General features: G+C 40.2%; 1 protein-coding gene across 3 annotated transcripts in view; it reads left to right on the top strand.

Moving 5' to 3' along the window:
• Positions 1–12828, top strand: part of RB195_001904 (uncharacterized protein) — a gene marked incomplete at both ends in the record, with an annotated part of 57247 nt that overhangs the window by 5998 nt on the left and 38421 nt on the right. For 2 of the 3 annotated variants that reach the window (XM_064198895.1, XM_064198893.1), the window contains 4 exons: positions 10875–10950; positions 11066–11158; positions 12038–12116; positions 12498–12626. In XM_064198895.1, the coding sequence (XP_064054775.1) occupies positions 10875–10950; positions 11066–11158; positions 12038–12116; positions 12498–12626 (377 nt within the window). Of the gene's footprint in view, positions 1–10874; positions 10951–11065; positions 11159–12031; positions 12117–12497; positions 12627–12828 lie in introns of all 3 variants that reach the window. The other variant, XM_064198894.1, reaches the window with a different exon arrangement.

Below are 12828 nucleotides of genomic sequence, written 5' to 3' on the forward strand. Positions count from 1 at the left end.
ATTTCATTTCTCCTCCAATTTTACGCCAGTAGCAACTTAGCTCTGTCAAGGGACCATCAGTCCCCTTTTTTTGTTCTTAGTCTATCACAAAACTGACGATATTTGGGTTTCTCGCGGAAAATATAGTGTTCCGGGTGTAGATTATGCACGAGCTGGGCGTGCGAACCTCAATTTACCCTAATCTTAGTGAAAAAAGGCCTGTGCATCGCCCTAGGTACGTCAGAACGCGCCATCCTTATGGCGCTTCCCTCAGCAGCCTATTCATTGGTTTTATTCGAATAGACTGCTGAGGAGATCTCATTGATGCTCGACTGCTCGTTCGTGGACGCGGCGCGTGCGCGAGTGCTCTCACCTACCTCGTGGGAACAATCACCGTTTATCAGGACGATTGGGGTAAAATGAGGGGGTCACGCTCATTATTCGTAATCTACATCCCGAACTCTATGTTTGCTCGCAGAGGCACCAACATCGTCTGTTTCGTGATAGCGCTGTCTTTAAAATCCCCAATTACAAGTCAAGTAAGCGAAGGGATGAAGGATAGACTGCACTGAAGATCAGCCCCTAAGCGGATGCGCCTATGCGTGCGACTCCTGACGCCCTCTAAAATGAAGATAGAGCTCGTTTTGGATGTTGGTCTCGAATCCTTATTTTGCATCGCAGTGGATTTTCCGTGTAACGTTACTGATAGAGTACCGCTTTCGATTCCGACAGAAATTTTGCGAAATAAAGTCATTTTATTTCCCCTTTTTAGATTTCTTTTTTTCTTCTGCAAGTGCTAGCAAAGAATCGGGACTTGCGCGGAGAAAAGGCTTCTAGCTTTGGCGCTGAATAGTGTTGTTACTCGTGATCACCTAGTGAAATTACTGTTAACATTGCAGCTGAGATGATTCCAAAGATATCACTTTCTACAGTGTGCCTAATCACCGAGAAATTCTCTACCCCATCTAGGTCCCCGATCCGCAGACAGACACGAATTTCTCCTTCATTTTTAAAGTGTGGTATTTCGGAAAGAGGAGATTTAGTCCTTTATTAATACGTGACTCCCACTATTTGCAGTAATTGTTTATTTTCTTGATTATTTTTTGTGATTAATCGCTTCTATTTACTGTATTATTTCTCCGATCGTATCCGTCAATCTTTCCCTTGTCACGCCTCTTTTCCGTCGACCGCATTTCCCTTTTTTCTCCTCGCGCCAATTCCTCCTTTTCTACGAAAGTCATTGCATTGCTCATGAGGATCGAGTTCTGAGTAACCGTTTTCTTTCTTTTTCAGCTTTTTACTTTCTACTGCCTACTATTTCTTTCTTGTCATTGTTGTACCGACATACAATACAATAGCGCACATTCTGGTGTTCTTGCACCGAAGAAGGAAGAACCAGTTTTTCGTGTCATCTTCTGGGAGCTGCCAAGCGCCACGCTTTCGTTCCGCTCAGTCACAAATGTGGAGTTACAAAGTAATATTACACCTTTTTCCCAGAACCTCATTTCGTTCTCATTCTCCTTGTCACACCTGAATCCATGGAAATTTCCTGACATCCTCTAGGACGTGCCAGTCCACGTGTCCCAAAATAACTTTTTGGAATTTTATTCCTCTTCAATCTCCCGAGAGATCCACGAAATTTCCCTACATACCTTTCTCCCGATTTGCTGTAGTAGACATTTCTAATTCCCACTTTAGAAAGTAGGTGAGCAAAAAATCTAGTACTTCTTGTACCTTTTTTAGCTAGAGTTTTTTTTTTCAAAAATTTGCAAAGTTTTTTTTCTCAATAGCAATAAGTGGTGGCAATAGTAGTTTTTTCTCAATAGTCGATAAGATTTCTTTTTCATAAGAATAGTTTTGGATCACATTTGATTCCAGATGTGAATTCCAGATGTGTGACTAAAATCATCTCATTCTTTGTTCTCAGCGAGGTTTGCAGGTAGAATAAAAGCTGTAAAACACTAACTGAACCATGACTTCGATGATTTTGAGGAAATTGACGTATTTTCCTCCATCTTCTTTTGTTGTATTCGTTTGCAGTGATTTCTATGTTATCTAGAAAGTAGCAAAAGCTTTCCATATGTGGATTTTTTGCGAGGATTTTTCCTGAAAAAGTTGTTATACTGCATGAAAGACTTCTAGCTGAAGAGCTTCTGTGTAACCTTTTTTTTTCGCTGACGTTCTTAGTTTTGCTGTTTTAATACGGTACGAATACGGTTTTTGTTTTCGATACGAGTGGCGGTTTAGTGAATTGACTGTTTTTCTCCATGGACTGAGAAAAAAGGCAGGGTTTGGAAAGGTGAAAGAGAAGAAGATCGGTAACATTTCGAGACAATATGCGAGACAAAAAATCAAAAATCTCTCTCATCTCATCCATCAACTCTCTTCACATCACGTGTTATGACTCTGAAATAGCGAATCGAAATGACAAAATCAACGCTCACATGTTCAGCATGCGTTTGCGAACGCCAAAAATGCGAGAAAATTCTCACGAATTGGAGTGCACTTGACGGCGATTTTTTGTCTCGCATTTGCGCAAAATAAACTGGACACAAAACCATGGACAGTGCGAGCGAATCGCCTCCGCGAAATCGCTGAAGGCGAGTCGCCAGCAATTACCGCATCGCGACGCGGCACCAATCTTGCCACGCCGTCACGCAATGGCAACGACCTCCATTGAAACTCAACGATGCGCACTTGTTGACGAGTTTGCGATGGTCATGTGTTTGCATGCATAGAGCTGGGCTGGGCCGGGCGCCTATGTCGACTGGTCAAGTGGATTCTTCCACCTGCACTCCGGTGGCAGCGATTGGTGCAGTATTGCGTGAATTCGGTGCATGCACCGGCGTTGCATTTCAACGCATCAGTCAGTTCTTTCCTCTCCGATTTATTTGACTGGATCTACGTTTTTTGGCAGATAAATGAGCCCATGAGGGAAATGCTAATATCGAACATAAATTTGCCCGCAGATGCGTATATCCAGCTACTTTGAATTCAGAGTCCGCACCCATTATACTTGTACTTGGTGGATATAATACAGAGGACATAAAACCATCGACTTGTTCTTTTCCCAACCTGCTATCAATTATTACTTAACTAATTTCGTAGCACATCTTCTTTATTATTTGCTCTTTCCCTTCGTTTCCTTGGTTTCGCCAAAAAAGGACCTGAAGTACTACAAATGGTCATCTTCAGGCTAGAATTTCTTCTCCTATTCTATTTTTACGTCTAGGCAATTTAAAAATACACAATAAGTGCATCACGAATCTTATATTCTGAGAGTTGTAACGATTTTCTCCAAATGGACTATTGTTGTCGCGAATGTGAGTTTATGGGTTATGTTTTTAATTGATTTCCTTGAGCTGTAGCCAAGATTGGTATTGATCGCCTTTATTAAATTATGCCGAGATTCAAAGACAGTCGAACATGGGCAATGTGTTATGTTTGTTTATGTGATTATGTGTGTTATGTTTATTGTTATATCCTAAAATGTAAATGCAATTACTATTACTACACCAAGAAGTATTAGTATAATTTATGTGCCGAAATTATACATAAAATAAGTCCTCAGATCTTGGCGAATCCTCCCCTAGTGTCATGGGCACTAGATTATTCGTCTATTCACTTCAAATGGTTTAGTCTGAATGAATGTATGAACGTAGTAGTGTGTGTACGTGTTTTGTATGTATGCTGAATCTAGTCTGAATGGATTTTCTTACTTCTCCAGCTGGCTTACAGTATCCCAACAATTTCTTAGAAAGACTTGTTCCTAAGAATTAGTTGGAATACTTCTTCACTGCTCACGTCGAGAATGTGCTTGATCCGAAGGTGTGCAGCCAAAAGGATCTGTTTCGAGGTATGAACAGTCAAGGTCACATGAACATGATTTTCGAGTGAGGATTTGTACTAATATGAGGTTTCATGTCTTTTTTTCAAATTATTCTGATAAATCAGTGACACGATGTGACGTAAAACGTTTGGGACTGGTTTCGGATAAAATTGTGGTGCGAATCAATCCGTTTGAGCATACAGTCGTGGCTGCTTTCTTCCTTTCTTTCATAAGGAAGTAAACAATCCCATGAATATTCAAGGCATGGAAGCATGTCCCTCGATTGTTTCGCAAATTCACGTGAATAGCGCTCTTCATCTTTACCTGATTCGTATGAAAATTCCACGAAATGTTTTCCCTCGCAACGTGACATCAATGAGAAGAATCCAGAAATTCTGGAAATAATTAATGACCAGTGTACTTTCTTATGAATGCTCCTTATATGTTTGGCATTTATGCCACTCGCTGACCACACCTTGGAGTTAATCCACAACCAAACAACGCAACAAACACTTCTCAGAGTCCAGAGACCTTTTCTTCGCATGCCCTTTTTTGTTCAGTACTCCTAAAAGTCCATCAACATCAATGTCGGAAGATGTGACTGCAAGGATTCGAAACGAAAACAACACCCTCCGTCCCCTCCCACCCAAAACCGGCTTTCGTTAAAGGGAAAGTAAATGATGGAATGGCATTTGGGCATGGATTAGTGAGCGTGTCAGCCACGTGAAGGCAGGATCGTTGCTGTTTTTTTTTTGTTTTGCTACTGTGAATCCTCATGAAACCAGCGATCGAACGCAGGCGTTCTTCGCTCAGTTGAACCCGTGCGCCACTCGGGGTAAATCGTGCCGCTATTTGCGTTTTGTTGCGCATGAGTGATGTTATAATGGTGGTGGTGCTTGCTTTATCTCTATATAAAATAGGAACAGTAGTGGCATAGACATGGTGATCTCTAGGAGAACGATTTTCATTTTTCTTGGAAATCCATCGCCAGTCAGTCTGTGGATGGAGTGTTTTTTCCCTGCTAGAACTAAAATTAAAGGCATCACTCCACGAATCTGAGGTTGTGCGGATTTCAGGTGGAGTATTCGTATACGGGATGGGAGACTATGGAGAGGGGGGTGATTCTGTCCATTTCTTCCTAATTGCCGTAAAAAACGGCCCGGAAGACATGGCTTCAGGCGTACTGGAGCACTTCTACAGGGAGTTCGACTGGAGCGCGCCAGCCTTGTGCGGCGCCGCATCTTCCGGGCCGTTTTTTACGGCAATTAGGAAGAAATGGACGGAATCACCCCCCTCTCCATAGTCTCCCATCCCGTATACGAATACTCCACATGAAATCTGCACCACCTCAGATTCGTGGGGTGATGCCTTTAAGCCATGAGAAGATAGTCTTCATCTCTGTACTTTCACTACTGATATTTTAAACTACTATTACTATTAATCTATTCCAAATATATGTTTTATAGACAGCTATTTTTAGTGCAGAAATGTAAAACGTGTAACCTTCGACGTAGCAAACAGCGCTCAAGTTTCTTATTTCTAAGAGTCAGTTTATAGTGTGCCACATTATTTCACAGTCATCTCCCAATCATTTTGTTTTGTTTAGTACACTGTGCTATATCATATCAATTTTTTGTCTACTTCTACTTCAATTCTGCAGTTCCTCCTACGTTCAAATGATTTGATTGTTCATTCCGGGAACAGTTCAACTCTGATTCGAAGTCTATTGAAATGAATGAGTGCAACCATTTGTAGTTCCATCCCAAACGATTGCCGGCAAATATTTCCATTTCGAGATCATTCATACGTGAAATTATGCAATGACTCAGCGCGCTGTTTTCTACGATGAACGTACGGAGGGACGGACGGTCCAGTTTTCGTGACCTCTCGAAAGCTTCGCGTTCTTCCAGGATCGCGTGACGTGATTGTCTCGTTTTCGCATCAGAGCGTTACGTAATGTTTACTCCTCATTTTAAAAGTTTTCTCACTCAAGTTTTTCCACTCAGTCAGGTTTTAAGAGCTTGTCAATGTAGTACGCAGTATTACGTAGTTTCCGTCAGTCCAATAATAATAATATTTAATTTGATTCACTTCAATTGATAATGCGTAATTTAATCTGATAGTTTGCGCGAATTTGATATTCTTCAATGGTCGGTCACTTTGTTGTATTGTTGTATTGTTTTGTTAACATTTGATATTTACTGCCTTCAATACCGCAGATATTGTTTAAATGGTTTAGAGGATCGTGAGAATAAGTTTGTGAGAGAAGCACTTTGAGAAATGCTCTGGATAGGTTTTGTAGGAGCTGGCTTGCTCCAAGAAAAAATACCTGGAATTGAAGTTTTGTGACCTCCCAACGTCTTTTCAAAATTATATCGGACACGGATAGAAAAACTACCTCCTTCTAGGAAAGTCAAAGCCTATTCTTGACCCTGGTGATAATTTAAGTAGTCTTTATGAAGGTGGATTGTATCGAGTGAATAATTTATTGGGTAGAAAGTGACTTGTACGGTGCCTATGAAGTAAAGCAAAACATGGCGGTCCTATTCCGATTGCTATGTTATGGTAGTTTTTTAAATGGTAAAATCATATGAATCAATAACCCAGTTACACGCAAGTGCATCAGTTTCGGAAGAGTTCAAGCGTGGGAAATTCTGAGTATTTAGTGAGGTTGACTAAGATTAATTATCACTCCTAAAATAAAAACAATAAAATTAATAATAATTTTTTGGATGAACCGCAGATATTCAAACTCTTCTAAAAACTAATATCCACGAAATATAGAAAAAAAGAATCCGTCTAGAGAACAACCTATCGGGCTTATTGTTTCATACCATACTGATTTTGTAGGTCAAGGCGTTGGTCGTAAATTTCGGCGTCGTATCACATTGCGGATGCGAGGCGAGACGATGTTCCCATACGTATGTGTCAGTATTGTCGTCGTCGTCAAACGTTTCTTTGCTTTTTTTATCAGTTTCAGAACAAAAAGGCAAAAACCTTCTTATTGTTCCAATTACATCTAGAAGTAGTCTAGTAAAATTACCGTAACTGTAGTGAATGTGCCAGACGTATCGCAGTGAATGCCAAAAATTTCCGTGAAATCTGAGTGTACTTATTTTGGGCCCTAATTTTTGTTAACTCTTCTTCGTTAGATCCATGTTGTCGGTCAGAGTTTCAATTTCGATTTTTTCTCGCATGTCACCAACTTCCTAATGCTCTCTCTAGAGAAAATTTTGGTTTTATTATCAGCAGTCCTTTAAAGTTAAGCAGATTTTGCAATTTCTTCATGTTTCCGTGGAAGAAAAAAAAGTGTAGAACCGAATGTTAAACATGGCGAAATTCGAATTTAAGATATCTTTTTGTATAGAAAAACATGTTTTTTCAGAAAGTAATAAATCGGCCTACTATTTGATGTCCACCTTTCTCTTAGATTAACAAAAACTGCATGAAACGACACAGTCACAAGGCGAGTGAACCATATGTTGCCGATTTATTACTTTCTAAAAAAGTACCTGTAATGATAAACAAAAGTACGTATCTACGTCTGCGGGAAAAAACTCTGCGTCTGCGGGAACTAGGAAACAAGCAGGGACCAGTTTTCCCTTGCTTCTAGGCGTCGAGCTCCTCTCTGCTACAGTATTTGAATACATTTTCTTGGTCTTGCTCTATTTCTTGCAATAATGAGAAGGAAAATCGCAGAATTGCATTGTCAAAATCAAAAGCAAAATGTCATTGAGTCAGAGGCGCTGTTCTTTAAACCGGAATCATCATTATTATTGCCGTGAACTCCCATTTTATTGCCGCTGTTACTTCGTACTTCTTTGGGCAGCTCTCGAAAAACCAGTACAGGTCGCAAAAAAAACTCGATGGCTACGAACACCTCGTAGCTCATAAATGAGCTATGATGAACAAGTTGCAACGACTGTTCTTGTTCTCCAGGGTTTAACATCGTCGTATATGTACGATCTTGTGGAGGACGGTCCCATGCGGATGTTGCGGCTATACGACGTCAAATTCTGCTGTAATAAAGCATGCATTCGTCGTAATCTTCAAAAGCAGCATGTCACGAAATTGGCGATGTTGGGATCTCTTTGCGAATAGATAGATACAAGAGTGTACTTCAGGAATATGGGTGTATGCTTACTCGATTCCAGAAAAAAAACCTGCGAAACAGTCTTGTGTGAATCCGTCTTCCCACGATGCAACTCATTATAGGTAATAAAAACTGGCAATCCGCTACGCACCCACGATCGAGGGTTCTTGCGCGTAATAAGTTGTATCGTTGGGGAGACTGGTGCATCAGTAGCTGTTTCTAACGCTTTTTCTGAATTACTAGAAAGAACTGAGCATGATGACGCTCATTCAATTCAACGATCCAGAAATCCTCATCCGTATCTACTCACGGACAGATGCCAACATCTTCACTTTCACGTTCCCTTGAAGTAATCTTCCATTTCATGATCCCTTTAGGCGATTCAGAAGGTAATTATCTGAAAATAACAACACCTTAGTTAATATAAATATATACATACCTCCGTTTGATCAATTACACCCTGAACCGTGTAGATGTGAGCTCAGAAAGCAAAGCGATTCCAATACCCGCGGGTTTCCGTCCAAACTACTATACTTTGAACTGCTGCTGGCGCGAATTGTAGTGGTGGTCCGGATCGCAATGGTTGTTTACAATACTGAGATGAGCTTATCTTAGCTGCGCTCAGAGGGATTACGGTCGTGCACCGTTTTTCTACCCACTTGCCAAGCTAAGAAGTTCCCTAAGATAATGTCTCAGTAATTCTGAGTTCCTCTAACGAAAATTATTACCTCAGTTCTCTTTTTTTCAGCGGATGGCGAAACAATTTATCCATTGAATCCACTAGGTTCAATTTTCCCTTAAGGAACCATTTCTCTTTTGTCCCTAAGCAAAATATTGTACGAATCTTTTGTACGAAAATCATACTAATCGCCTGCGCCTTTCCTTTTTTTCTTTTTCCTTCTTTTTTTTCTTTTTCCTCCTTTTTTCTGCTTTTCTTTTGCCCTCTTTGTCCTCTTTTTTTTCGAAAATGCGTTATCTACTAGTAGCAAAATCTTATTCGTGTTCAGTTTGCGAATAGATTTTTTTCTTAAGTGCAAATTGATATTTCATTCGAGCTTAATTCCAGCGAAGCTGCCATGAATTTATATCTATCTTCTTCACATGCATCGTCGTGCTTTGCAGTGCATCGTCAAAAAATCCGTTTTTATAGGAGTCTTTTTGTTGTATAGTTGTTCTGCTCTATTGTTTCTATCATTTATTTTGTTATTGTTCTATTGCTTCTATACATCTCTCTCCCTCTTCATGTGTAAAAGTTCGATTTCTGCTTAATACAGCAGTTTTTGTTTCTTGTGTTTTGATTTCAGATGTTGACATTTGGAACAATATTCTAAGTATAATTCCACCATATTTCAAAACAGTATGATTCCTTAAGGGCGGGTGTAGTGTGGCGGTTAGAGGTTCCGCTTCCTGCACGATCCGTTTCGAGTCCGTCCTAGTGCTCACCAAGCCTTTCAACCCTCCAACAACAACCCCTGGCGTCGATAAATTGGTGTCTGACTTGTCTGGGAGGATAAAAACACTGACTTGACACATCGGCTAGCCACTGCAAGTCATTGTGTGGGCCAGTTACACGTTCGTGAACCTCAAACGGTTCTGAATTGAAGTGAACGTGAGGCGCATCCCAAGCTGATTGATTGACGCCAGAAACTTTATCCTTTATGATCCCTTAACATTATTTGTAGTCAGCTTCCGATCCTCCGTACATAGTTAACACTTGTATGTTTTGGAGCGGGTTCCGCGCCGTCAGTGAGAGGTTCGGCTACGCTGCTGCACGGTCGACAGCTCGAATTGGCAGCACTGCCATCCGCGTCTTTCATCTCTCCGGGGTCGACATACTGGCGCTAAACGTGTCCGGAAAACACAGTCCCGACACCTCCGCTCATTGTTGTAAGTCATTGTAAGGGTGCAGACGCGTCCGCAAACCTTCAACGGTCTAGCAGTAAGAGTCGAACACGTAGGGCGGCTCTAACGAACTCATCAACGTCAGACTCTCTATACCCTATTCCTTATTTGTGATGCCTCTCTTTAGCTCATGTCGACCCGCAGAATGTTTCAAAAGAGGTTTTTCTTCGCGTCTCAGTATTATTCTGCCGTATGCTTAATTAGAGAGACTCTCGTTATCGGGGATATCCCAACTCTGTAATTTAGACTACAACGGCTACGTTCTATAGTAAGTAAATCCAAAATGCACCCACCCCAACCCGACGCGGAAGGCAAGGAGCGGCGCATGCCTTGCGGAACTTATTTGTAATCGCACTGTAACAGGAATTTTTTGTTGCGGATTTCACTTTCACTTGTGCTCTTCGCTTTTCACCCAGAAGAGTTCACCGATCTTCTGTGAGACTTTTAATTATTATTAGGACAGTAACCAATGTTACCAGATCGTATACCATTGCTTTTCTCAACGGATTCCGTTGCCTACATGGATCGGAGTAAACTCCTGCTGTGTAATTTTTCCTAACGTAGGGAAATGCTTTTCTTCAAAATCTTTTCTTTTAAATCACTCTCTAGTGTTTTCATATTCATTTCTGTTTTCCCTGCATTTAATACACATTATTATTTTTTAAATAAATATAGCAATTCAATATTAATTCTTGCACTAATTTTCAAAATTTTTCCAAATGTCCTTCATTTTTTTCGTTCCCTATTATTTTGCATCGCTTACCTGTATCAAAAAAATGTTCCTAATTTATTTTCCTCTATTTTTGGTGAATCAGTCAACCACTCTGGCAATAAAAACATTTAAAAAGTAGTGTTTTAAAGTAAATTATGAGCATTCCGAATGAAATAATAAGAGAGTGAGTGCACCTTTGAGTATGTGCGGACTAAAATGTTGATAGATTCTAGGTACATGGTTACAGTAAAATTCATCAGCTTTCACAAAATCCACGTCAACACCTCATTCCTCGTTTTTGCCCCGTTTTTTTTGTGTCTTGCGTTCTTTTCCCCGTCTTCATTCCCTGCCTCTTTCAGCTAGCTCTTGATCGTATGCTAGAGTGCCCAAATAGCCCATCAACTTCCTTAGCGTCGTCATCGGGACGTGAAACAGGTACTTCAGCGTTTTCTCTTTATCGTGGTCCTCGAGAAATCAGAATTTCGGCGTTCGCTTCCACTCACATACCAACGTACCATAATCCATCAGAGTTTTCCAAAAAAAATTCTAGGATCTATCGGCAAAGAACGGGGTGTTAGCGCCGTTTCCAGTAGCGTTGAGCGTCTGAGTGGATCGGCTTCAAGCTCACCGAGGAAGCGTGAAGGTAGCTCATATTTTTATATTGATGTCTAGATTATGGGAGTGAAGTGTGCATTGTTTCACTATAACATCAGCTACTCTAGGTCAAGAAAATTCTGTGTATTTCTTTTTTTGACCACTTGAATTCCCTTCTTCATCGTCCTCTTCCTTTTTTTCTTCCACTTTTTTGATAGCTATTAGGTAGCTGTTGCTTTTTGAGAAACATTGGCGGAAAAAAGCTCTCAAATCTTTCACTATTGTTTCGTCTTATTCCTGCCTTGACTTCTTGAGAATGTCGTTAAAAGATGTTTGACCAGTTAAATCTAGCTTTCCGGGATTCAGAAATAGTCTAACCTCTGAATACAGGGCAACTCAATACTGATTCAAAAACTTGTAAAGTGATTAAATCTACTGTCGCACCATATCCATTCTCATATCTGCATCGTTTTTATCCACATACGGTAGAATTCTGATTCATTACTGAGATTATATTAATTACTACTGGAATTGTTGTAGGACTTCTTTTTTAGAATCTTTTTCTCACTGTTGGTTTCAAAGAGTTCTAAAGAAACTTTCATGGATATAGAGCCTCTTGAGGTTTTCTCCGGTATTGAGCGCTGGGTTACGGTAACTTTGAATAGTAAATTATGCTAAATCATCGAAAAGGAATGACGGTTTCAATGTGCGTGACATGCGTTTGATCTGTGTGGAAGAATTCATTACATCACCGAGTGTTGTGGTTTTATTTTTCATTACATCAATATTCATACATTATTTTTTCTCCTGCAAACTCTATCTTGTTTCTTACATCTGAATCATCAAAATTTCGTTCATTTTCTTGGAGTTTGTTCCCGGCCGCCTTCTTCATGAAAATAACCTTAAAAGTGTGGAAGTTTAGTTCTAGGATTAGCAGCTCGACGCCTGATCCGAGTGCCATGCGGCAGAACGGCATCCGCCTGTGCATCACATGCGGGTGTACAGAAGTAAGAGTTCTTGATTTTTTCTAGTTTTTTTTTTCTCCAACGTCATCCCACAATACTTGCGAATCTTCAAGAACATTCCAAATTCATTCTACTTTTTTTAGGGATAAAATATTTTCAATATGCTTTTCCTTAAGCAGTTGCCTTTTAAAAATTTTGAATGTTTTGCTTGAAATAGTCACCAAAGTCCTTTGCTGACGCCAGTGAGACAGCTATTTAACAGCAACTTCAGCTCACATTAGATATTGGGGAGACAGAAGATCCTTAATAAACAGATTGTAGATAAAAGAAATATTTTCACCAGTTCCTACCTTTCAGTACTCTAACCGATTTATTGTTTTGCAAGGCGAGGTTTTCCCAAAGTTAGATTATTTTAATTTGTAGTGTTCCAATCCCGTTCACCGTGTTCGGCGGAGCTGCTGCCGCGCGTCTGATTTTGGTGGACATAGTGAAAAGAGAGGATTTGATCGGCATTCTGAACCCGCGTGACATCGTACTAAAGATTGAGGACACGTTAGTTGCTGTTGTTTTCTACTGTTTCCATCTTTTCTTCAAAAAGAACACATGTGAGTCGACTACCATCGGCACGTATTGACGAGAGAATATTAACAGCGTAAATAAATGAGCAATGTTACGCTAATCAATTTTCTATTTTCATCGATGAGAAGGTTTGTTGCAGTCCTAATTTTCTATGAGGAAAAGACGCATCATGTAG

The sequence above is a fragment of the Necator americanus genome, chromosome IV (genome assembly GCF_031761385.1).
Source record: "Necator americanus strain Aroian chromosome IV, whole genome shotgun sequence".
In the NCBI taxonomy this organism is placed as follows: domain Eukaryota; kingdom Metazoa; phylum Nematoda; class Chromadorea; order Rhabditida; family Ancylostomatidae; genus Necator; species Necator americanus.